At 40.8% G+C, this 26,061-nt stretch overlaps 2 protein-coding genes and 1 long non-coding RNA gene across 5 annotated transcripts in view; 1 reads left to right on the top strand and 2 right to left on the bottom strand.

Annotated features, from left to right (window-relative positions):
* Nucleotides 1-122: 122 nt before the first annotated feature.
* Nucleotides 123-6,628, bottom strand: LOC6044394 (zinc finger protein 649). The gene is given in 6 exon segments (XM_038259975.1): nucleotides 123-587; nucleotides 647-788; nucleotides 854-1,023; nucleotides 4,830-5,197; nucleotides 5,200-6,226; nucleotides 6,294-6,628. Coding segments are annotated over 6 exon segments (2,166 nt in total). The 5' UTR covers nucleotides 6,453-6,628; the 3' UTR covers nucleotides 123-287.
* A 5,484-nt stretch (nucleotides 6,629-12,112) lies between these two features.
* The window catches only part of LOC6044397 (phosphatidylinositol 3-kinase regulatory subunit alpha), a 62,747-nt gene continuing 48,798 nt past the window's right edge, over nucleotides 12,113-26,061 (top strand). Inside the window, exon 1 of one of the 3 annotated variants that reach the window (XM_038258579.1) lies at nucleotides 12,113-12,871. The gene's annotated coding sequence lies outside the window, so the exon portion shown is untranslated. Of the gene's footprint in view, nucleotides 12,872-25,164; nucleotides 25,941-26,061 lie in introns of those variants that run through there. The other 2 variants (XM_038258581.1, XM_038258580.1) reach the window with 2 other exon arrangements.
* LOC119768572 lies at nucleotides 15,760-16,624 on the bottom strand. Its single transcript, XR_005278074.1, has 2 exons — nucleotides 16,311-16,624; nucleotides 15,760-15,841 (listed from the first exon to the last, which is right to left on the bottom strand). It is a non-coding gene; the product is annotated as an uncharacterized LOC119768572 (long non-coding RNA).

Below are 26,061 nucleotides of genomic sequence, written 5' to 3'. Positions count from 1 at the left end.
TTTTCTGTTGCGTGGAAGCAGCAATATGCCTTGCGATACTATATAAGCTAACATTCATCAAAGATGGTCCCCACGAACATTCTTCGTTAGTAAACAAGTTACTAAATGGTACACAAAAAACGTCACTTTGCGGAATCCTTTATTAAAGTATTGTAAAAACCTAACTCTAACGCACTAACATTTACCTTAAACGCGATAGGTACGTGCTAAAAGAAAAGAAAGTATTTTTCACGACGACTTTCAGCTTAAAACACAGCTGGCAAAGCAAAGCGCGCCTCCCACGCCGACTAAACCAAATTCACCTTCCGCGCAATGTCCTCCTTCGAATCGTAATTATCCACGTACTCGATTTCGTACGTAACGCACCCGTCGTCGTCCTGCTGTTGCGGATTGGTGGTGCCCAAAAGCGTGCCTCCGCCAACCACGGGCTTTTCTCCCTCCACGGCCATCACGACGGGGATCTCCGTCGCACCCATAAAGTCCTGACCGTCACCGCCGCCGTCGCCACGACACGCAATCATGTGCTGCTTCTTTTGGTTTCTTGTTGGGAATTCCCGCTCGCACCGGGGACACCGCTCAGCTTGTTTCTAAAGGAGGAAATGGAATCAATACAGTTGTTGCTGACCGTTGCTCGAAGACACCTTACCCTCATGGCGCGAACCTGTCCCAACAGCAGTCCCTGGGTCGGTTTGACGCGCACGTTTGTCTTTAGGCCGTGCACCAGGAACATGTGCTTGTTGTAGTAAAAGTGATACTTGAAGTCGCGCTCGCAGCAAACGTAGTCGTCTCTGTTGGATGAAAGCGAATTAAATATTTCACCAAGTATCAATTAGGTATATCAACGTGTAATTACTTGTAGGTGATGCACAGATGTGAGTTGAACTCTTCCTGGCTAACGTACGCGGTCAGGCAGACTCCACACTGCAACGGTTTCGGGTTCTCGTGGTGGGTCTTGTGCTCCTCGAGCTTGTCGCGCGCATTGTAAGACTGCAGGCATATGTCGCACACGAAGTAGGTTTGGATCTGAAAAAATTGAGTGAAATAATTAGAAATAATAAGGTTGGGAACAGTCAGCTAAATTATTATTAAGAAGTGAAACAAAGTCCATATTGCGAGCAGTTTTTGAAACATTTCATGAGCCAATCAGTTCGTGTTCCAAGGGACAACTTTACCGAAGAGTGCGCAGAGATTCATCTACTCTGAAAAAAGTTATAGCAATTAAAAATTCTAGAGTTTTTTTTATAAGGTCCTATAAACATGTGGAAGACAATAGCTTATAGGACCTTTTTAAAAAAAAACTGTCTAATCTAATCTAAAAATTCAGAATAATATAAAAAATTAAAATGTAAAATTCAAAATCAACATTTCGATGCCAACATTTCAAAAAACATCATGTACAAACTACGCGTTTTGAGAAAAACGCATTTGAATGTTGTTCCATTTTCAATTCCCATTTTAATATAAAAGCAAAATAATATGTTCTAATGATAACAAACGATGAAAAACGTTGCTTTTATTGATACAAAAAAAAAACGGAATCGACGTAACACCTTATAATGTGGCCCTCTTAAACCTTGCGGTTTCGTCGACGGATCCACAGGCGTGTATCGTTCTTTTTGCGACAAGACTCCGCCTCCCGGGTCTCCTAAGTGTGAAGGTATGGGCACGGGGAGAGGGCACCGAATACCTATATTTACACTTAGAATTTTTTGCGTCCGCCCCGGGATTCGAACCGGCAACCTCTGGATTGTGAGTCCAGTGCGCGGTCCGATTGATCCACACAGGCAGACGATTGATACATGATCATCCAAATTCAATTAAACATTATTTCCGTAATTTTATTTGAGAAAAACAAACATAACTTCTTTTGAAATAACCATCGTCTATATAACCCTGCTGTCATTGAGGGGGACGCTTTGTTATGATTCGTTTTTCTTCGCCGAATGTACATGGCGCTTTTTTCATGATGCTTTTTTTTTCGTCACGAGGTTCATGTAGTCTTTTATTTGACAGGTTGACAGGGCTATATAAACAGGGAATGTTACTTTATTTAAAATCATGATTAAACAGACTTTACTGAAGTAACTTTTGCGCATTTTTGGTGGAGAGGTAGCTTATTAGGAGTACTTTCAGAATATGCAATAACCCAGAAAGTGTCAAAATGTACATGATGCCTTTTGCAATGTTACCGTCGATTTGAGAATTTTGAAAAAATAAAAACCAAGAATACAAAAATTAAAAAAAAAATTATCATTCCAAAAATTAAAAAAAAAATCCGAAATTTTATTTTTTTAATTTTTGGGTTCTATTCTATATTAGTTCTGAAATTCTAAATTTCTAAAATATTCTGAAATTTCAAAATACTTAAGTACCTAAATTTCAAAAATTCTGAGATTCTAATATTCTTATCGTTCATAAGTTCCAATATTTTATTATTCTTAAAGTTTGACGGTAACATTTCAAAAGACATCATGTACATTTTGACACTTTCTGGGTACTTGCATATTCTGAAAGTACTCCTAATAAGCTACCTCTCCACCAAAAATGAGCAAAAGTTACTTCAGTAAAGTCTGTTTAATCATGATTTTAAATAAAGTAACATAAACAAAATCTCTGCCATCAGCAGTCTCTGTTTATAAAGCCCTGTCAACCTGTCAAACAAAAGACTATATGAACCTCGTGACGGAAAAAAAGCAACATGAACAAAGCGCCATGTACATTCGGCGAAGAAAACCGAATCATAACAAAGCGTCCCCCTCAATGCAAGCAGGGTGATATAAACGTTGGTGATTTCAAAAGAAGTTAGGGGAGTGTGGGGTAATTTGGACACCCTAAGGAAATTGCTCTGTTACGGGCTGTATGGATATTTTAAAGGAATGTGGATGACACCAGAGGATAATAGAGACCATATTTGATGGAAAAATGTCATTCATTTCGATAAATTTTGATGAAAACCCCATTTTTATCGCAAAAATTAAAAGGTGTCCAAATTACCCCCACATTTTTGTGTGGGGGTAATATGAACACCCCTATGGGGTAATTTGGACATGCCTTGTGGGGTAATTTGGACATACCTTGTGGGGTAATATGAACACCTTTTGTGGGGTAATTTGGACACATGTTGAAGAATAAGTTTAACATTTGATTTTTTGAGCATGTTTCTTATCCTTCAACCTGGTTTTGTAATTGCTTTATATTTTGAAGTGTTGCTCACAATATTTCATCAAAGGTTGAAATAATGATTTTGTGATAGAACTATAATTCAATAGGAAGATAACAAATAGTTCAGTGTAGTATACATAATTTAATCATTAATACTGAAATTATTTAAACATTGATTCTGGATCAGGCACACTATACTTGTTTTGAGTGATTAAGGTATCGTTTATGTTTATATAAATGAATCTTTATATAGAACTTATTAGCCTGAAAATATTATATTTTTTTTTAATTTTACATTCTGTAGCCCTTCAAATTTAAATATTATTGTAAACCAGCAAAGAAATTAGAAATGTCAAAGAAATTAATTAAAAGCAATCAACACTAGAGTCTTGTTGAACGCCAAATGTACAGTAAGCAGATTTTCATCAATTCGAATATTGAAATAAATTTATCTAAATTTAAAAATAGGGGTTTTATGAAAGTTCTCTTTGCTCACATTCATTTTTGTTTGTTTTGACATATTAAATCCTTCTAAATTTATCTAAATTCCCCAACTCATCCAACCATGAAAGTTACTTTTTTGTTGCCTGACAGGTAGACTTTCAGGTATGTCCAAATTACCCCACAAGCCATGTCCAAATTACCCCCATAACATATTCTATCATAAATTGCGATTTTTGATGATAAAAATGGATAAAATGCACTATTTTTATACGTACATATCTCAGGCATCGTCCAAGCATCCCCCTTAAACAAAAAATGTCCACTTTTTTGCCATATAACTCCTGCAAAACCTTATTTCTTAACCTTCAAATATTAGAATTTAAGGCAGTGCCAACCGGCCTTTGGAAACTTTTACATATAATACCAAAACTACTTAACCTATTCCAACTTTTTTGGTTTGTCCATACTCCTAGGCCATTACTAGTACTAGCCTTATCACTTAAATTGCCGTTTTCACTTTATATCCGAAGAAAACGTGATTTTTAAAGGGGTGTCCAAATTACCCCCACTGTCCATATTACCCCAAACTCCCCTATGTTTATTTTTCTCAAATAAAATCATGGAAATAATGTTTTATTGAATTTGGATGATCAAGTATCAATAAAAGCAACGTTTTTCATCGTTTGTTATCATTAGAACATCTTATTTTGCTTTTATATTAAAATGGGAATTGAAAATGGATGCTCAATATTCAAATGCGTTTTTCTCAAAACGCATGGTTTGTACATGATGCTTTTTGAAATGTTGGCGTCGAGTTCTCAAACTCAAATATTAAAAAAAAATTAAACTTTTAAATTAAAAAAATAATAAAATTCTGAGATTCTTAATATCTGAAATTTCTAAATTCTAAAATTTCAAAAAAATTAAATTCCTAAATCCTTAAATTTAAAAAAATATATATTTATAAAATAAAAAAATGTTAAATTGAAGTTCAAAATTTAAAAAGCATAAAAACATTCAATTTTTTTTTTCTAAATTGAATATTTCTAGATTTTTTTTTGAATAGGTCCTATAAACATATGAAAGACAATAGTTTATAGGTCCTTTTTTTAAAAAAAAAAAAAAAACTCTAGATTTGAAAATTTTAAAATTTAGATTTAATTTGGTCATTTTGGTCATGTCTATAACACAACTTAAATTGATCTTAAGGTTCATCTACTCACATTGTGCACCTTCTCCATGTGCATCCGCAGCTTGTCCTTGCGTCCGTACGAGATCTCGCAATGTTCACACTGAAACCGGAAATCTTGATGGACCGACTTGACGTGCCGGTTCAAGTGCGTGTACGATTTAAACCCAAAACCACACATTGCGCACGTATGCGTCCGTTGATTCGTGTGCGATTTCAGGTGCTGGTTGAGGGTGGACTTTGTCTTGAACGTCAAATTACATTCCGGACACTTGACCTCGAACGCGTTCAGATGGACCTGTTTGGTGTGAAGAAGCATTTCCGGCCGCGTAAAGTACTCCATCGGGCAGTAATCGCACTTGTACTGACGAACGTCGGCGTGACGCTTCCGGTGCGTTTCAGGGCAAACTTCTGCTCGAAGGAGAGGCCGCACGTGTCGCACATGTAATCCCGATGCTCTTGCCGTTTGTGTTTGTCGAGTGCTTTTTTGGTTTCAAACTCTTCGTCGCACCGCTTGCAGTGCCAACCTCCGCCAGAGTTTCGCTCCTTGCGATCGTGCTTCTCCATGTGGGCTTCAAAGGTTCGCGGGTAGTAAGTCTTGAATTTGCACTTGGTGCACTGTTGAAGTGTTCCCTTGCGTTGACTTCGCGGTGAGGAGTTCCGTTTGCCTTTTTTAGACTGGCGAGATCGTTCGAGCAGGTCTTCGTCCAGTTCAAACTCCCCGTCGGAATCTTCCATGCCACCGTCAAAGTGTCCGTCTTCGGCACTTTCCAACATTTCCACAAGCGCGTGCCCGGCAAAGTGTTCCGACGCGTTCGAAAGCCGCTCGATCAGCATGTCGTTCTCGGACAGATCGCCACCGTCCTCCGTCACCCCGGAGGATTCCAACATTTCGTTCTTCAAGTTCTGCAACGGTTGATCGTCGTCGTCCTCATCCTCATCGGAATCCTCGATAACCTTCCGTGGACGACCCCTTCTCTTCACCTTTGGCGATCCCTCCACTTTCTTCGGACGACCTCGCCTTCTCTTCACGGCCGACTCCAAATACTCCACGATCATACTACCATCATCGACCTCGACCTTGACCAAAGCATCCTCCAGAAAATCGGCATCGAAATCCCCCTCTTCCCCCGACCGTTCCCTCTTCACGTCCGTCACCCCATTGATATCATACTTGGAAAACTCCCCGACCAAATCCTCCAACCTCAGCTCGGCCTTCTCCAGAATCTGCAACCGCTTCAGCAGTGCCGTCACGTACTCTTTATCTTCCGTGAATAGTTCCTTCAGCGTTGTAACGTTACCCTTCTTCAGCTGGGCCATCCCAAAGATAAACTTTAGCACGTAATTCAACCCCTTCCGATACTCCAAAAACTGGTCCAACTGTTCCAGACAGTCGCCGCAAATGCTGCCGGGAGTTAAATGGTTCAGCTCCTGAAAACAAAAGCCATAAAATTTCAAACCAAATCAAAACCACCACAAACAGACAGCTCAAACCCACCTCCGGGATCGGAAAGGTCAGCTCGTCCAGCAGGTCAATCAGCCGGGTACCGCCGTCTTTGTCGCGGGTTTCCCCCAAGCTGGTCATCTGGGACTTGGCTTTCGGCTGCAGACACGTCCGGCAAACGTGCGGGAACCGTTCCAGCTTGAAGGCGATCATTTTGATGACACTTTATTTCTTTCTTGTGAGTTTTCCTAAATGGCAATCGTTGGGTTCATGGTTCGCGGACCGGAATTTTCACAAGTTTCGGAATTACGGTGGCAGCCAGACAGCGAAGCGCGATTTCTCGTTAATTTTTTCGCGGAATATTTTGTAAACACAAAATTCACAACTGTCAGTCGCGTGAATGAAAAATTTTACAAACACATGCAGGGCTGTATACATCGTCGAATGTCGGAGTCTCAGATAAACAACTATTTTTTTTATTGAAGAATGAAAACAATAAAAACTAAAATTGGGTCCTAAAATGAAGCATAGATTGCTGATATTATTGTTTGCAGCGATAAAGCTTATTTTTCTGAGTACAATGACCCTTTGTACGACCACAAAGTGTTTAAAATGGATTTTTAACTCAATTTTGAAAAATTAACCTCGCGGTCCTTCTTGACAGAAAAGCTCCTACTTGACAGCTCGTTCCAAGGGGACCATAGTTGATCCATCGAAAAAAATGTTGTCTTGTCAAAAAAAAAAATTTGCTTTAAAATGAAAAAAAGTAATCAGAAATGGTTTTTAATCGTGTTTTTTACCGTTGTACATAAAAATTGACATAGGGTTTTAGTACCTAATTGGGTTCTAAAATGAAGCTTAGATTGCTGATATTATTGTTTACAGCGATAAAGCTTATTTTTCTGAGTACAATGTCCCTTTGTACGACCACAAAGAGTTTAAAATGGATTTTTGAATCAATTTTGAAAAATTAACTCCGCGGTCCTTCTTGACAGAAAAGGTCCTACTTGACAGCTCGTTCCAAGGGGATCATAGTTGATTCATCGAAAAAATGTTGTCTTGTCAACATTTTTTTTTTGCATTAAAGTGAAAAAAAGTGATCAGAAATGGTTTTTGATCGTGTTTTTTACCGTTGTACATAAAAATTCACATAGGGCTTTAGTACCCAATTCATGTTTTTTCTGGTTGCAGCCAAGTTCACTGAAAGAAACCGACATAGCAATGTCACATGTTTTCCACATGAATCTACCCCATACTACTTTGCATGTGAATGTCATGTGCAAAACACTTGAAAATTTTCAATCGTGCGCCGTATTCATTTCAAGTGCAAATCACGTTAGTTTCGTGTGACTTCGCACTTGATTTTGAAGTGCTGTTTACTTCAAATTTGAATGAATTGCTAATGTAATCCACATGTTTTTCTAATGAAAACCATGCGAGAATATTTTAGAAATGTGATATTTATGCAGTTTAAAAAAAACATTTTATTAATTTTAATAGATTTATTTTTTTTAACATTCTTTAAGGCAATGATTCTTCACACACTTTTCTTCCCAATAAAAATCACTGTATTTGCGGTCATGGTCTAAAATCTGTGTTCTTGAATCAAAAGTACTTTTAAGACACATCCCGGCCACCAACCCGACGGATTAAACGACGATTGTAAAGATCTCCGGCTTGAGGGAATGTCCTCTTGGTGAAGAGGCCGATGATAGAACCTTTGTTCCGATGTTCCAATTCTCTGCTCAGTAATCATCTTCTTGATGTAAATTTCTTAATGTTCATCTGTAAATTTAACAAATATACATCATTGAATAAGAAATTAATCACGGTCATTAGTTAGGACTTACCTCAAATATAATTTACAAAACGATAAGTCTTCTTTGCATGATCCTGTGCCTTAAACCTCAACAATTGGGTCCTAAAATGAAGCTTAGATTGCTGATATTATTGTTTACAGTGATAAAGCTTATTTTTCTGAGTACAATGACCCTTTGTACGACCACAAAGAGTTTAAAATGGATTTTTCAATCAATTTTGAAAAATTAACCTCGCGGTCCTTCTTGACAGAAAAGCTCCTACTTGACAGCTCGTTCCAAGGGAACCATAGTTGATCCATCGAAAAAATGTTGTCTTGTCGAAAAAAAAAATGCATTAAAATGAAAAAAAAGTGATCACAAATGGTTTTTAATCGTGTTTTTTACCGTTGTACACGAGGGGGATGACACTTCCGCGTTGACCGAGCGATAAAGATTCCTTTGCTAACCTTTTCAGCGTTCACTTTTATTTTTCCGCTTTTTCATGCTTTAACTTGCGATAACCGCGTTAACTCGCTTTTTCGTTTACCTTTTCTTGCGTTTTCGCATCACACTGCTCGATTTTTTTTGACAGCGAGAACTGTCAAGAGCAAATGACAGTTCTCGATGTCAAATCAGTCGAGCAGTTTTTTTGCCAATTTTTTCTCCGTCACCGGACTAGATCGTCGATTCAAAAAAACGGGGGCTCCCGGACAGGAGTAAGCAGGACACAGCGGCCCGGCTTTAGCATGTTGGCAGCATCCGGACAGAACGGCAGCAACTGCAACCTGAAAGGTCGGCATTGTTTACCGTCCGCTAAAAAAATTTAAGAAATACTAATTCACGCGTTTTGTCTTGAGTTTTGCATAAATCCGGTCGCTGGAGTACGTTGCGGACCCGGGAGAAGTGGAGTTCCGGCCCTGTGGTCGCTTTTCGGTGAAATTGATCGTGTCGCAGATTGAGGTTAGGATGAACGGATCCGACCGACGCTCGATCAATTCCAAAGGTGGAATGAACGACAAGTCGACGAACTCCGAAACGGCGAATTCCAGCGTCTCACAGCAGTTGCAGGAGATTTACGCAAAGCTGCAAAAGCTGGACGACCTGGAAAAGCTAAGCAAGGACCTCCTTGGGAAGCTGCTGCAGCTTGCGCATCGGATCGACGTCGTCTCCGCTGAAAACCTGCTGAAATGGGGAATATAGGAACTGCGGCAAGATCGGTTGCAGGAGGAAGTCCTTATCAAGGGAAAAATGTTGGAAGTCCGAATCAACACCTGGAGGTGTTCCGTGGTGTCTGCGGGCGCGCTGGGTTCAACGCGCCGGACGACGTGAAAGAACCTTCAAGTACAACAAACGTACTGACGCCGTGCTGGTGAAGTTCTGGAGGGTCGAGGACAAAGGTCGGTTCATTCGGTGCATCCTCAAGAACCTATTGCGCCATGAGACGGACCAGACGGATTCGGTTGAAAATAAACTGTTGTTGAACGAACTTCACGTGACCTCCACCACATTCCGGACGAGAGTGTTAGCGGAAACAACCTTGAAAGCGGAATTGAAGCCACCTCACTGGAACATCCTGAAGTTGCGATCCTGAGCTAGTGTGATGTTCAACTTTGCCAATGTCTACTTCTAGAAAAAAAGTTGTATGCGTACTTGATTGCTCAGTCGCTGCAATTGATTGCACGAGCCGGAAGTCTACCCTGCAACTGTTCTACCGGCTGAAACACAAATCTGTCTGCTGTGGAGGAAGCGTCTACAGCAAGAGTGTCGGTAGCGCTATGAGAGTTTTCCCAGAACGCGGTTGGATTTCTTTTGAAACAAGTTCTATTTTTAAGTATATTTATAATGTTAATAAAGTATTCTAACTATATTTAAAACTCATCTGACTAGTAGTTTTGTTCATCTTCATAGAAACAATCATCTTTTCGTTAAATTTTTGCTCCAGCAGCATAATCCGGCTGTCCAGGATGTCCAGGTCCGGCCATCGCTGCAGCGTCCTTCGATGGGCATGTTGATTACACGTGCACCTGCAAAGAAAATAATCATTAACATAAAAAAAGTCCTGCAAAACCCCTCTCCAACATTCTTACTCTTCGTTTAGATAAGCGTTACAAACGGTGCTCTTCGTTGTCGGCGATCGTCGTCGTCGTCGTCAGCTAGAGCAGAGCGAGACCGAACGCTTCCATGGCTATCGATTCCTCATCGGATGTTTCCGCGGCCAACACGCAAAGAGCGTCGTGCAGCGAACGATCCGCCTCGTCGGAACAGGCCTCTCCGAGGGGAACTCCGCTGAAGCGCAGTAGCGTGTCCTCGGCGATCATGACCTGTTCGATCAGATCGCAACGACCGAGACGAACCTGGTCCGGGTTATCACCTTTTCCTTCATCTTCTCCTTCTCGGCAATCTTCGCCATCGAGTCCATCTTGATGCTCGATCCAAAAACCTTGATTTCAATTCCCCGGATCACTTCAACCGCATCACGGCATCGACGGCCAACTTGGCAAAGTAGTTTTGCTGAGACAGAATCTTCGACCTGAGCGTCATCCAGGCAATGTTCATTAAATCCTCTAGGAACTTTTACACCTCCTTCGAGTTGTCCTGAGCCGCGGTAATCAGCGCCGAAGGTGTCGCCTTCGTGGTAGCTCTCCACCCGGCGATAATCGTCTGCGGGTGCAACTTTTGCTCGATCAACTTTTCCGCCTCTCGCAGCAACTCTGACGCCAGCACCGTCACGGAAGTCGTTCCATCGCCAACCTCATCGCGCTTCCAGGACTTATGTCCACGATGGCCCCCTCAAACGAGGACAGCCGGGCGAATTCGCCCTTCTCCTCGGCAAACGTTTCGACGCTTCGCTGGAGGAGGGTCACAATCAGGCCAAAGCTAGTGATGCAGCGTGGTGGTGCGCCTTTCAGCGGTCAGGCTGATCTACATCCAAGCGACTCGATTATCTGGCTACAAAAACAATAAAAATCACAACTAAAATCACTTAATCGCACTGCCAAAAAACATTACCCAAAACTTTGCTCCTCCTTGAGTTTGCGTCAAGATTTTCCGCCAAAGTCCGTCTTAAGCACTTGATGTTAGAGCCGCCTATCACACCCAACACACCGGGAGTAAAGTTAACTTTTCCGGTCGTCAAAATGTGCGGCGTGCTGTGAATGGTGGAGCCGGCGATCACACCGGAGCAAACTTTTCCGGCCGTTGACAAAAATCGCAATTTTTGCATTGTATTTTCTTTCTGTCAAAACTGCTTGAAAACAAACCAAAACAAATACCGAGTTGCCAAACATGACCAAAAACTGCTCGACGGCAAGGTTGCAAGATAGATTTCCCTGGCTCAAAAGTCGAGCAGACGCTGGTCGCTTTAACTCGCTTTAACGCGCGTTAACTTGCGATAACTTGCTTTAAGGTGGCGTTATGTGAAAACTCGGCACGATGAGTAGCGTTGATGCTTTTCGAGCTCGTTTTTGTGCGTTTTAGTGTGTTATCGCGGAGTGACGTCCCCCTCGGTTGTACACAAAAATTGACATAGGGCTTTAGTACCCAATTGCAGGAGCAAAAATTAACAGCTAATTCTCGTCTGCACTCTTCACCATCTTGATTTATAGGCAAAAGTTCAACGCTCGACATTCAAACCCAACACATTTCAATCTTAAGTGTTTTTCACTTAAAAATCATGGGAAAAGTCAAATGGGGCAAATCGAAGGGAAATTCATTTGAATCCAAAGTGAATACCATGCGATGCATTAATGAAATGTTTTTCGCTAACGATCAGCTGATTTCAAATGATTTTCTCATTCATTCAACATGCAAATCATATTTGAGTCATAGGAAAAGCATGTGATTTTATCGTGTTGTTTTTTGAAGACGCTCACGTGAAAAAACACATGAATTTGCTATGTTGATTTCTTTCAGTGTTGCAGTTGCGGTTGCTGCACCTTTCGGCACTGAAAGGGTCAATCGGCTCAATCCCACCCCTGCCGGATTCGGGCTGCCAGCCGCCAACTCCGACAAACTGACAGGTTGCGCGAAAGCTTTCCTGAACTCGCAAAACGCACATCGCCGCGACGGGAGCTTTCCATCAACTCGTCGCGCACAGCCGTCAGAAACGAAAAAGATGTCGGGAAGGAAGGCCAGCTGAAACCGCTCCACAAAAAGTGGCCAAGTGCAAGTGCAAGTGAAATTTCGACCCGTATTTCCACCCGCAAGCAGACTCTGGTGACGTTCCGCCGGGAAGGTATCGTGTGCGGAAGTTCTGGTAGAGCAGAAGATTAGTCTTTTCCGTTTTTTTGGTGTCGCTCGCTGGCCCCCATCAAAGTCGTCGCGATTTCTTCCTTATTCCTCGTTTTTCACGGGCGCGGGGGGAGACGGGCCAATCTCGGATCGTGGGGTGGTGTGTAAAGTGGCCACCAATACACACAGGCAACGTCAGTCGACCGCACACGAGATTGTGTGCCGACACACGTACAGCGGCAGCAGCAGCAGGGTGTGTTTGTGCTTCCTCGGGAATCGGTGGTAGTGTGCGGCGGCAGAAGTGGCCGCGGCCAGCAATAGTCGTGAATCGAAAAAGGATTTTTTTTTCTCTCCCCTCTGTTACTGCTGAAGGGGGTTTGGTAGCAACAGTGTTGCAAAGTTGATTGGAAGAGCAGGTGAAGAAGTCGAAGGAGGAGGAGGACACCATCCGGACTCGGTGAAGACGAGTTTTAAGGTGGCCACCTTCAGTTGTGTGGCTTTTTGTGCTGCGACGGCCGGCACTGACAACGGATGAGGAATCGACGCAGAGTGGCTGATTTTTGGAGCTTTTGAACAAGGAACGATTTTCAATTTTTCCGGATGGTGAGTACTCCGGTGTTAGCCTTGGGAATCTATTGTCCTAAATATGTAAATATCACATCACATTCTCATTTCAGTTTTTTTAAAGTTCTGTGGATTTGAGTATGGTACTCAGTTGGTTTTCAATTGAAACGTACTTTCATTAAATTAGTGAGACTCTTTCATCAAACAGTTCGAATGAAATTCCTATTTCTTGAACCAAACATAACTAATCATGCTAAACTGACAAATTTCTATTAATTTCAATTCTGTTTGCGAGAAGGTGGGATGTTACGAGCCTTTTTCGAGTAGTTAATTTATCTCTGTGGTTTTGTTTGCCTTCGTTCGGTGTGGAATTTAAAATATTTTCTCTTCTCTTAAGATAAATCGAACATCAAGTGGATGATGGGAAAAATAATCTTAGCATTTCAGCAAAAAACGCAATAATTTCTCGAAATTCTAAATTTAAATTCAAATAAAATATTACACTTCTCGTAAAAAACATGAATTCTAGAGTACTTTTTCAAAAGGTCCTATGTGCAAAAACCTCAATCTGAGAAATTTGATGATAAAGTTTTGGTGCACATTTTTAAATCCCATTCAAACACGTTTGGGTATTTTTCGATTCTGAAAACGCCCAAATGGGTCTAGAGTAATGCTTTTCAAGTGTACATCTCGGGATTATATAAAAGACAAGATTACGCTTAGTTCTGACGCAATTTGGTTCATACAACCTGTGAGTGCACATAGGACACGTTTCATAGAACAATTTTTGCACATAAGACATTGGCATTGGACTATATTCATGTGGCATTGCACATAAAACTTTATCAAATAAAATTTAAATCTCGATTTAAACAAAAACTAAATTTTGTATTAATAATGTATTTCAACCCTCTCGCAACGTGTAGGCATCAGCTGATGAAGAGCATGAAATATTTCAATGCCTCCAGCGCGTGAGAGGAGAGAGAAGCCGTTATTTACCAATGAGCATTCTGTCAGATGGGTGGCGGGTAGGATAATTTACGATGCCAAATTAATGCGCCAATGTAAACAATCAATATTGTTTACTTTGGCGCATAGGATAATTTGACATGGTAAATTGTCTTATCCGCCTATCGAGCTGTGAGCGCACATAATACATTTTTAATCTTTCGTTTTGAAAGTTTTGGCCCAAGTAGTGTAAACATATTATTTAACACTTATAAACAAGTGTTCCGATAGCCCCAGCAGCACTGCATGCGCACAACTTTTATGCCAAAGTGATTACCACGTCACGGATTATTACCATGTCCGATTATCACGCCACAGTCTCCCGCCTTGTCACACTTGCGACAACTCTCCACCCCCGACGTACTTGACGCCTACGGCCTAACGAAGGATGCAAGATGTTGATTCAGGAGCGGCCCTGAGAACCTTGCTCTTCGCCAAAGAATTATTCCGATCTCAGGGGTTGGATCTCCGAACGGGTTCTACGGCTGTTGCTTGGCCGAGGGTGAGGTCAGCTTGGGACTTGAAGAGCGCAAGTCGCACAAAACTGGAATCAATTGCGTTGATCGAGATGCTTATGCGGCGGTCCGAATCGCGCGCCTCGAAGTCATGTCCCCGAGCAAGTCCAGGATCTCATCCGAGTACTGGGTAAAGTGCTCGTATGAATCGAACGCCGCTTAACTGCCAGGGCCATGAACGAGTCGGTTAGGTTGCCGACTTGATACCGTTTGGGAGGAGTCTGGAAAAACGGAAAACATCGGGTCACAAAAAAAAAACAGAGGCACAGAAGAAAAACACTCGTAACGTGCTGTTGGCAGTTCATCAGCGGGACTTTGCCGGACAGCTCCAGATGCTGCAGGCAGGTCAAATCATAGGACGAGTACGCCCAATGGACGTAATCCAGCATTGCATTGCAGACTGCACGATAAGAAAGGTAGAAACGAGTAGTCGTAGAAAGGTCGAAAGGTAGTCGTGCGGAATATCCAAGATGGAAACATCCGAAACGATCAACCACTGCAGGTTTTCGTGCTCTTAGACAGACAGATGGACTTTATCTGGTTGTGACGTAGTTCTTAAGCTGGCTGATGAGCAGCTATTAGGACCTGTCGAGCGCGAAGAGTCACAAGCGATTCTTCAGCGAGGTAAGTTCGCTCAGATTAGCAGCCAATTCCTCCGTAAAACCAGTTCGTTTATGGCTGGCTGTGAGAAAAGATCATCACGACGACGAAGCCGCGACGCACTTGTCGTAGTGTCCATGCTGGAACTGAAAAACCACGGCGTAGTACTGACAGATCGTGCACGGCCGCCATGCGACCGCGTATTCCGTTACGGTGACGCTGCTCCAGCTGGACGATACCCTGCGTAGTCAGGAACAACACGTCGTGATCGGAGCGCTTCTGCAGAGCCTTTGTTACATACATGTAAATCGATAAAAAAAAAGTCAGAGGTTGGTGTGAGCACACACTTAATTTTATTAAAAAACTGTTATCAGGGCATTAAAAAACACATTTTCATCTATTATCAAAACATATTTGAAGACATTTGGTTGTATCACTGCCGAAATATACACAGAAAAAAATATTCCTAATCATCTTTTAGTGGATTCAAAAAAAATCTGTAATATGACATTTTGTGATTTTCTACATGTATGTAACCCCTTAACCGCCGCAACCTCTATGTTTCCGCCCACTCCGGTGGCCTCAGAAACACTAGTCTCAGCAGCTCGTGCATTTTGGATTCTCGGACACGTTGTCCCAAGCGGCCCAGACGACCTGCATCTGCGTGCGTAATTATGAGTTTGCCGTTGGCGAAGTTGTTGATAGCCGATCCGCCCGGGTTCCGGCAATCTTAATGTACTCGACGTTCGTCTTGAGGTTCTCTGACAGACCATGACCACGAAGCGGATGGCGCGCTCTTTTTTAAGGTTTCTAGAAGCGTCCTCCGTACCACGTCCGCCGCCGCTTGGTTGGTCGTTGTCGGGGGACCAGGTACCGTAAAGCAGTGCTGCGGGTGATGAAAAAGTAGTTTATGGTTAAGGTTTATTAAATTTAACAGCATAACATTTCCCTCCTGAAATGTGTTAACCGGTACCGTGGCCATCCGAAGTCGTCCCTGGCCAAAAGGTGGGATGTTTTCTGGCCTTCCGGATGTTTTTTGGTCGGTTCCGTGGCCATCCGGATGGCTTCTCTGTGCAAGAGGGATGATGCTTTTTGGCCATCCGGATGGCCACGGAACAGACAAAATCTATCCGGGCGGCCAAAAAGCATCCTCCCTTTTGGACAGGGACACCTTCCAGATAGCCACGGAACCAAGAAAACCCATCCGGAAAGCCAAATAATGGCCACGGTACCGGCAAACCCAACCCGAAAGGCCAAACAAATATTCGCCCTCTTGCACAGGGACGCCTTTCGGAGCCGATCCCAAGGTCCTGGAATCATCTTTGGGAATCACGGTAATTTTCCACCCTACTTACCGTATTTTTTTGTTCCGCAATCCTTCGCCCTCCGACACTTTTCTTTAAAAACTCAGACAGTCCACAACAATGATCTGTCCGGGATCCTATCAACCAAAACAAAAAACATATTTTATGCTGTTTTATGAGTTGTTTTGGTATGTCATGCTGGGAGTCGTATCCGCCAGATTCGGGAGAGAGAGCTCATTGGTTAAATTTTGCTCTTCTCTTTTGCTGTGTCAGGCATTGAAACATTTCATACTCTCGTACAGCTGACGTCTACACGTTAACCGGAACCTAGGCAAACATTATTTTTAAAAAGATATATGGATATAAAAAAATCTATCATTACTTTCTAATTATTCAAAAAAATGCGTACATACGTCGTTATTATATTAGCGTATGTGCATAATGATTGAAATATATTTAAAATTGTACATAGGTCGATTTGTTATTGTCGTATGTGCATCATTTTACTGAATGCACATAGGACACTGAGAGGTAAAACGACGTAAATTATTTTGTATGAAAATTTAAGAGAATGCTCATAGGTTATTTTGCATTTCGCTAATAATTTTAAAAATTAAATACTTAGAAGAAATCGGGTTTGAGGATAGTGTAGTTTCGGATATGCAGAACGTCATGCATTGTATAACTCAGTTTGTTTACTTTTGGCGCATAGGACCTTTTGAAAAAGTACTCTAGAATTTATGAAACACTCACATACGGGAGCGAAAAAAAGTTATGGCAATTGTCCACGCTCCATTCATGATTTTTTGTATGAACAATTGTCCCCAAAGCCACCAAAGGACCAAACATTCAATATTACGCCCTTTTAAAATGTTAGTCTTGGTTTAAATTTTTTTTAAATATTGTTTTCGAAAAGATCGGAAAATTTCACGAATGTTTCATATTTTAACATTGAAAATCGGACCATTAGTTGCTGAGATATCGACATAAAAAAATTGTGGGTTGTTTGAGTAAGACTTAGAGAACATCAATTTTCCTGTTTTTAAACCTTTGCATGGCAATATCTCAGCAACTATAGGTCGTATCAACAAAGTTTAAAAATGCAAAATATAGAGAAGTTTCTCAGCATTCCCAAAAAATTTTTTTTTAAAGGTGGGCAAACATGTGCACTAATTAAAAAAAATAAAAAAACTGCGGCTATTTTCAAAAAAGTCACCTAATAATCGATTTAATTTGAAAACGGTGCACTTTATCAAAATTTCACTTAAGTACTTTTTGATTGCAAATTTAATTTTACATCTAAAAATAAAATTGAAAAATTTTTGCGATCAATTTTTCGATTTTTGAAAAAATCAGTATTGATTCAAAAATTCATAACTCGCTCAAAGATTTTTTGCACAACCTGGAAATTTCTGTAAAGTTGGCATTTGATGTCCTCTAAAACATCAAAAAATTAAAAAAAAATTAAAAATTGTGTTTTTTTGCAAATCAAGTTTTAGTGACAAAAAGTTAAATAAAAAATCACCAATTTTTTTTACCGTGTATCATTTTTTTCAGTGTAGTCCATATTCATACCTACAACTTTGCCGAAGACACCAAATCGATCAAAAAATTCCTTCAAAAGATACAGATTTTTGAATTTTCATACATCATTTTTGTATGGCCAGCTGCCAAATTTGTATGGAAAATTATATGGACAAACTAATGATGCAAAATGGCTTCTTTGGGCATACCGAAGGCACCAAAAAAGTTTCAGTCGGATTAAAAAATACAAAAAATTAAATTTAAGAAAAAAGACCGATTTCGTGGAGAATTGCATAAGTCAAAGTGTAAGAATTCGCAGTTCAGATTGGGTGATCGAACTGCTGCTGGAATACAGTCTTTTAAAGTTTAAAATTTGTGAAAAATAAGTTTCTATTTTTTTTTCTACAATTGGATGCCTCTGTGCTCTCTTGTACTTAGCTTGCTGGTTTGCCTATCTAGTAAGCATAGGAGAGCACAGATTCGATTTACAATGAAATTTTACGCTCTTTTCAATAAAAGTAATTTTGATTTATTTTTCTAAACAAGCTTAAAATTAAAAAAAAAGGCAAAAAATAAGAAACTTTGATCGGTTTTTGATCATATTTTGGGTTTAAATGATAATTTTACATGGAAACTCAAAATATGACCAAAAATGGATTTTTCGACACTTTGGGTCTATTCTGAGGACAGATTCAGATTCAGCGGCCAAAACTACTTGAAAAAACTAGAGAGTCCAATTTCCCGTCCCGGGAAAAAAAAATCCCGGGAATTCCCGGGATTTCCCGGAAAAAAATATATCCCGTTTCCCGGGAAATTTGTAAATTTCCCGGGAATTCCCGAAATACAAGCGATAGTATACATATTCCTACCTTTTGGGCACCAATGTTTTGAAATTACTGTTCATATTGAACTAATCAGCTTGACTGTCAATTTCATGTCAAGGTTTAATTCAGATAATATTTATTTTTGAAGATTTTTGAATTAAAATTACGCTTTTATGGAATGAATATTTACTATTTAAATTTTGACAACTAATTTGACGTAATTTTGTTACATAATATGAAAATAAGATATTTACCTCTTCCGGCCAAGATTAAATTTGAGATTTGTTCAACAATTTTGATAACCTTGACCAAATTGGATAAAAATTGAATTGATGTGATTATTTTTTTTTCAAAAAGGTTTGTGCGAGACGAATTTGTTGAAAAGTATTCGAGAAATTACAGTTTGAAATTATACATTAATGAAGCACTTGAGCTACCAAGGGCGCAGGAGGGTTAAATATGAAAAAATATCGTTTAATTTCAACCACTTCTACACTATGAATTTTTTTTAACTTAACTAAAATCATACCATAAATGAAACCATGAAAAATCGTAAAAAACAACTTCGTATAATATGAAATTCACCCACACAGCAAATAAAGTAGTAATCCAGCTGCGTGTAAAAGGCCTGGGTGTAAAATAAATTTTGCATTATTTTATGAAATTCTGTGTAATATTACACCTTGAAATATGTAACCCATCAGTATGGGAAACCTACTTGACCGAAATGTCAAGCTGACATATACGTTTATCCTTTCCGTTTTTCATCGGTCTGATGGCCGAGCGGGCTAAGGCGCCAGTCCGTACTGTTGGTGCTGGGTTTGAATCCCGTCGGTTGCACCCTTTTTTATTGTGTTTACAAAAATTGTACATGCAGTGTGTAATATTAAGTGTTTATTTTGACGAAGGTGATGTGCATGCTTTTGTATGCGATTTTACCATCGGATTTTTTGCTGTGCAGAGAATGCAACATTATTTCATAATCTATATGAAATATTTGAAAACATTGAGTTGTGATTTCATGAAATAGTGTTTCAAGTTAAAAAGCGCTAGAAATTAGATTTTTAAGGCGAATCCAATGATTATCTATCTATTCACATGTCGGAAATACCGGTTCTGGTATATGTTGTTTGCCATGATAGACATTTTTTCTGCATGATTTTTTTTATTTCCATTTTATGGTCACTGATACAAATTTATAAGCAATTTTATGGTTGGAGAGCATAGATTTTCACTGTTCGAACACTTTGATTAAAAAAATACTTCTCAACAAAAATACTAATTATATTATTTTCGATTTGGTTCGATTTAAAGACAGTATAAAAAATGAGAAAATTTATATATTTTCTCAAAGTTGGATGATTTTTTAGATTTTTTACAAGCAGTCAAGCCATTAATTGATCCTCACACTTATTTTGACCATTGAAGTTGCTGTTATATACAATTGTGTTGCAAAATATTGATCAGAAACAGGACCAGTATAATTTTCGTAAAATTTCAAATTTCCCGGGAATTCCCGGGATTTCCCGGGAAATTTGTTGAAAATTTCCCGTTTCCCGGGAATTTTGTAACCCCGGGAAATTGGACGGTCTAGAAAAAATATATTTTTGGACAATTTTCGAAATTCGTTAGGGTGGTCCCATAAGGTTTCCCTTGAAAATTAGACTTTTTCAAATGGCAATATCTCGAGTTTAAAGAAAAACACCCCTGAGATTTTTTCAGCATTTGTGGTGCTGGATCTCCTCTTTCAAATGCAAGCTGGCGCTTAAAATTTGGCTTGCGCCTTTTCGAGATATTTAAGTTTTAAATTTGCATCTTTTTTACGTTTAAATCGCTGTAATTTTTGACCCTCACGCCCAAATGGACTTGTCAAGAAATAAAAATGTGTGTTTTTTAGAGCTCTAAAAGTGCCCCAAATACCACTTTTCTCTAAAACTTAACCCTGAATTGCCACGTAAAAAAAAGATTTTTGAAGGTTTGCTCAGATGCTTTCTATAAATTTGGTCGTAGAAGGCGTAGATTACGAGATAAAATTTTGGTGTCTTCAACAATGTTGCTTGGATTGGCAAGCCCAACAACTTTCTAGAAGACAAAAAAATTCCCAAAAATATTCCTGAAAAGTTAGATTTTCAAAATCACCCTAATTGTGAACCACCCTAATTTCCAACCAAACCAAAAGTTGCCCCTTTCCATATGCAACAACTCTACTGAAGACACCAAAGCTCCAAAACTTCATCTTTTTACGGAAAATCCATTTTCCACCTAATTTTGCGATCTGGACCACTGTGCTCTACCAATTTTGTCTTTTTTAGTCTCATACGATCCGTCTTGGGATTCCATAAGTCGCTTTTGAAAATTATTAAGTTTAGTTAAGTACACACTTCAAAAGTTACGTTAAAAACAAAAAAACGATTTTAACAATAGTCCGGAAGATTGTAAAAAGGGTATTCAAAAGACCTTTCCAACGAGTTCATAACATTGAAAATCTGACAGCCCTATCAAGAGTTATAAGCACTTAAGTGTTATTTGTGCACCTTTTGGAAGCCGGCTTCAGATATTTTAATGAAAACGTTGTCCGGATCAATCATGCGAGCCATCGTTGGATGCGTAATCAAAAAATCTTTCCAACGAGTTCAAAATACTTAAGATCTGACAACCGTATCAAAAGTATATTAATGTGGGGAAGGCACTAACCACCTCAAAGTGGATTATGCAACGTTTTCCAATATTTCATTGCCGCCATTTTTTCTCCCATCCTGGACTAAAAATTCTAAATTACATTAGCGTAGCTTAGGGGTTATACCTAAGCTCGACAATGAACAAAAAATAATTATGAAATTACTTCGAATAATCGAGCTTGGACTGTAGTCCTGTTTTTAACCTACAATTTTGCAGGAGCCAAATAATCAATGAGATAGTTTCTTGATAATATATCATTTTGTTCTCTTTTTTTACTCATAAGAAGTTTGCCTTATATTAGATTTCGTTTAGATATGTTGTACATAAAATTTCAATAGTTACATCGAATGTTACACTTAGTTGTTAATAAACTATTTATTTAAATCGTTTTTTCCCTAAAATAGTTAGGAATGACTTACCGGCCCCGGCCACGACCAGTGGTAGGATCACGGGGAAGTGGAAGGGAATGTTAGTCTCTATCACTCAAGTATCGGCCTAACATTCCCATCCACTTCCCCGTGACCCTACCACTGGTCGTGGCCGGCGCCGGTATTGATCAGCATGATAGGGGCCTTTGAGAAGTGGCGAAGCGAGGAAAGATAGCTCCCACTCATCTTCCACGGCTCGTGGATTCTGGAGGTCCTGGTCAACTGCTATGCTATGCTAAATAGTTAGGAATGACTTTTTTTTGTTAAAAACTCAATATGGTGTATCAACAATTCAATACAATTCCGTGGTGACGAATTATCAAATTTGGGTTCATCTAGATTCAATAAACAACAACTACCTGTATTTCCGTAAATATTCGAAAGATGAACAAACTTTTTTGCGCCTTTCTGCGTAGTTTCTGCCAATCCTGAAGAATTTCTACAAAAAAAAAGAAAATCTCAAAACTCAAATTTCTGCCACTTTCTGAACAAATTACGAACCTGCAAAACCTTTGGGCCGATCCACGGCGGGACCCTGGTCGGCCGGTCTCCTGTGTTGAGTCCCGTCGTCGTCATCAGGCGGCGGAGGAGCAACATCATTGTTACATTGAGTATAGAGAGGGAGAGAGGGTATACGCGGAAAGTTTTTATTGTTGTTGTTTCTCTTCTTTTCTCTTAAGTAACGCACACACAGTAGCAGTGGGAACGGAGATTCGTTCACCCACTGCCAGTGTTGCTAGTTGCCATTGCTTTTGGTAGTGTTAGGTTTATTTTACTACAAAGTTCTTATTTTATGAAATTTGATAGTTTTAGTTTTCCCAAGTCCCAAGAAATATTCCATTTTTTCTTAAATGTATTACAATGTAAAACTCCGATGGACCAGGAGAGGGAGAAGGGGAGCCCTCAAGCTTCCTTCAAATCCTCCGAGGAGGTAGAGGGGACGAGGAGAGGACAGCACGGGGTGTGCATGTGGCTGAGAGTGTATTGGTACCGTCAGGGAAATATAAAGGGGGAATCGGAGAGTATGTTTCAGATGAATGACGAACCCGATCCCGATCACCGCCACGGCAATTGCGGGTGGACCCCGACGAGTCGCGGGGACAAAATCTTCCGGAAGAAGGGTGCCCGTTCACATCAGGCTGAAAAGAAGAGGGGTGACCGAATGGAAATTGGCAACCAAAGAAGAAGACATCTGGCGGTGGTTGTGGTGGTGTGAACGAAGGAGAGCGAGCGAGAATGAATGCAAACGTGTTGGGAGGAGGTGCGAGAGGGAGGTTGAGTTGTTCACACGCGTGTGTGTGATGTATCGAGAGAAAGAGAGAGGGCGATTTGAGAGTTAGTGAAGGAGCGGCCCGAATATCGATCTCGTTTTGACATCTGGTTTTGGAAGTGATACACGACCACAACTGATCGGAAAACGGGGGGAGCAAAATTTCTTTGCTTAAAAAAAAGTTTTTCAATTTTTCAAACAGTCCTCAAAATTCATAGTTAACGATGATGAAAATTTTTCAGCAATTTAATTAAATATGGGTTTTACTCCTGCAACCACAAGTAACTATAAAATTAACAACAAAGTATATTATTCATTGATCTAATTTCAGAACGACAATTTGAAGAAGCTACGAGATCCGATTCCAATCCCAGTCAAGCAATCTGTCAATGCTAATGAAGGCGTTCTAGCACCCAGAAATGTCGAAGCATTCTATTGAGGCTACTAAAATCGTTCCAGGACCTACAGAGCCATCCCAAATCCGACAGAGTTCACCGATATCTCCAAGATATTGCAAACCATTGAAAGTAGCCTATTGTAGCTACTGAAATCGTTCCAGGAACCAGAGGTGCCACCAAGACATTCCAACTCGAAGAAAGCATTTCATAGAAGCTACTAAAATCGTCCCAGGTTCCGGATGTGTCACCAAGACATTCCAACTCGAAGAAAGCATTTCATAGAAGCTACTAAAATCGTCCCAGGTTCCAGAGGTGCCACCAAGACATTCCAACTCGAAGAAAGCATTTCATTGAAGCTACTAAAATCGTTCCAGGATCCAGATGCCACGAAGGAATTCCAACTCGAAAAAACATTTCATAGAAGTTACTAAAATCGTTCCAGGTTCCAGAGGTGCCACCAAGACATTCCAACTCGAAGAAAGCATTTCATAGAAGCTACTAAAATCGTCCCAGGTTCCGGATGTGTCACCAAGACATTCCAACTCGAAGAAAGCATTTCATTGAAGCTACTAAAATCGTCCCAGGTTCCAGAGGTGCCACCAAGACATTCCAACTCGAAGAAAGCATTTCATTGAAGCTACTAAAATCGTTCCAGGATCCAGAAATGCCACGAAGGAATTCCAACTCGAAAAAACATTTCATAGAAGCTACTAAAATCGTTCCAGGTTCCAGAGGTGCCACCAAGACATTCCAACTCGAAGAAAGCATTTCATTGAATCTACTAAAATCGTTCCAGGTTCCAGAGATGCCACCAAGACATTCCAGTTCGAAGAAAGCATTTCACTGAAGCTACTAAAATCGTTCCAGGATTCAGAAATGCATGCCACTCGAAGAAAGCAGTTCTTTGAAGCTACTAAAATCGTTCCAGGTTCCAGAGGTGCCACCAAGACATTCCAACTCGAAGAAAGCATTTCATTGCAGCTACTAAAATCGTACCAGGATTCAGAAATGCATGCCACTCGAAGAAAGCAGTTCTTTGAAGCTACTAAAATCGTTCCAGGTTCCAGAGGTGCCACCAAGACATTCCAACTCGAAGAAAGCATTTCATTGCAGCTACTAAAATCGTTCCAGGATCCAGAAATGCCACCAAGACATTCCAACTCGAAAAAAGCAGTTCTTTGAAGCTACTAAAATCGTTCCAGGATCCAGTTATGACGCCAAGATATTCCAGCATTGAAGCTATTAGATCTAGAAGTGCAACTTTCCAAATTGAAGGAATCATTACGTTGAAGCTGCTGAAAGCGTTCCTGGATTCAGAAATGCTACAAAGAAAATTCAACTTCGAGGAATTGTTCTATTAAAGCTACTAACATTGTTCCAGGTTCCAGAGGTGAAACCAAGACTATCTAACTTGAAGGAAGCATAACTTTGAAGCTACTAAGATCCAAAAGTGCAAACAGTACTTTTCAACAATACAACCTCCAGGATTTCCCGATGGTGACGCCACCTACAGTGTAACCTTCTCGTCGTCCTTGCATCGGCTTCAGGAAAAACTTGCGCAAATCTGCTGAAAAAAAAAAAAAAACAAAGTTGTATGACCCCTCGGTCGATCATCTTCAGCCAGGTGGTGTCACGTACACACTCTCGCGCACTCCAACTTGCACCAATACAGCAAGCGACACGCGAAGTGAGAGCAGGAGAGCTCCACACTTGCATCCCTCTCCAACAGCAGTCCCGCGGCTCGTGCCGTCCCGCTCGAGGGCTCGCTCGCTCAACAGTTCACGCTATCTCGCGGCCGCAGTCGTCGTGTACGCAAAAGACGGGAACGACGGACCTTTTGCTGTTCCCTTTCGTGCAAGTCCTTCGGAGTCCCGGTGCACTGGTCGAACGAGTCGGGTGCCACCATCTCGGGCGGAGAAAGTGAAGAAAGTGAGCCCCCCAAAGTGTGTGCGTGCGTGTGTGAAAGCAGCAGCAGCACCGTGCTGGCGTGAACCTAACCTAGAAAAGAGTCACGTCAAACGACGACGACGAGGTGGAGGAATCAAGCAAAAAAAAAAAAAAAGTTAACGAGCCGAGCTAGCAAAAATGGCGATCCGTCGAGAGTCGAAAAAATGATGTGGAGCTGCTCGTTGCGGTGAGAAGATTTTCCACAGCGCCGCTGTGTATCAAAATTGTGCCCCTGCGGAAAAGGGGGAACCCGTGAAGTGACGTGACGTGCTGGAGGCACGGTAGAAGGACGGAATAAGCTCAGCGAAAAAAAAGGAAAAAAAAGATTGTGTTCGTTTCCTTTGTGGAACTTTTTATTGCTTCTCTGTGCGTCTTGTACAAGAGACGACGGCGATCTGGTCGCTGTGAGTGTGTGCGTGGCAGCGCACCGTGCCTCCCCTGTATGTGTGCGGACGGCAGCGAAATTTTGACAGTTCGCTGAAGAAACGCGTGCAAAGAAGAAACAAACCATTGTACAACGGAGTAGAAGCAGAAGCGCAGCAAGCCGCGATCAGTGGAGGAATGGAGTGACACTTTCCGGAAGAGAGCACACATGCACACACAACTTGGAAGTAAGCAGCAGGTTTGACAGATTCTTCCGGAATACCTTTGCACAGAGGGGGGGAACCGAGTTTCACCATAGTCACCTTGAGAAGGGAACGGCGCTGTTACTAAGCCCCCCCCCCCCTGGCA

This window comes from Culex quinquefasciatus, chromosome 3, assembly GCF_015732765.1.
Source record: "Culex quinquefasciatus strain JHB chromosome 3, VPISU_Cqui_1.0_pri_paternal, whole genome shotgun sequence".
NCBI classification, from domain to species: Eukaryota; Metazoa; Arthropoda; class Insecta; order Diptera; family Culicidae; genus Culex; species Culex quinquefasciatus.
This window is presented reverse-complemented; position numbering and strand designations above follow the sequence as displayed.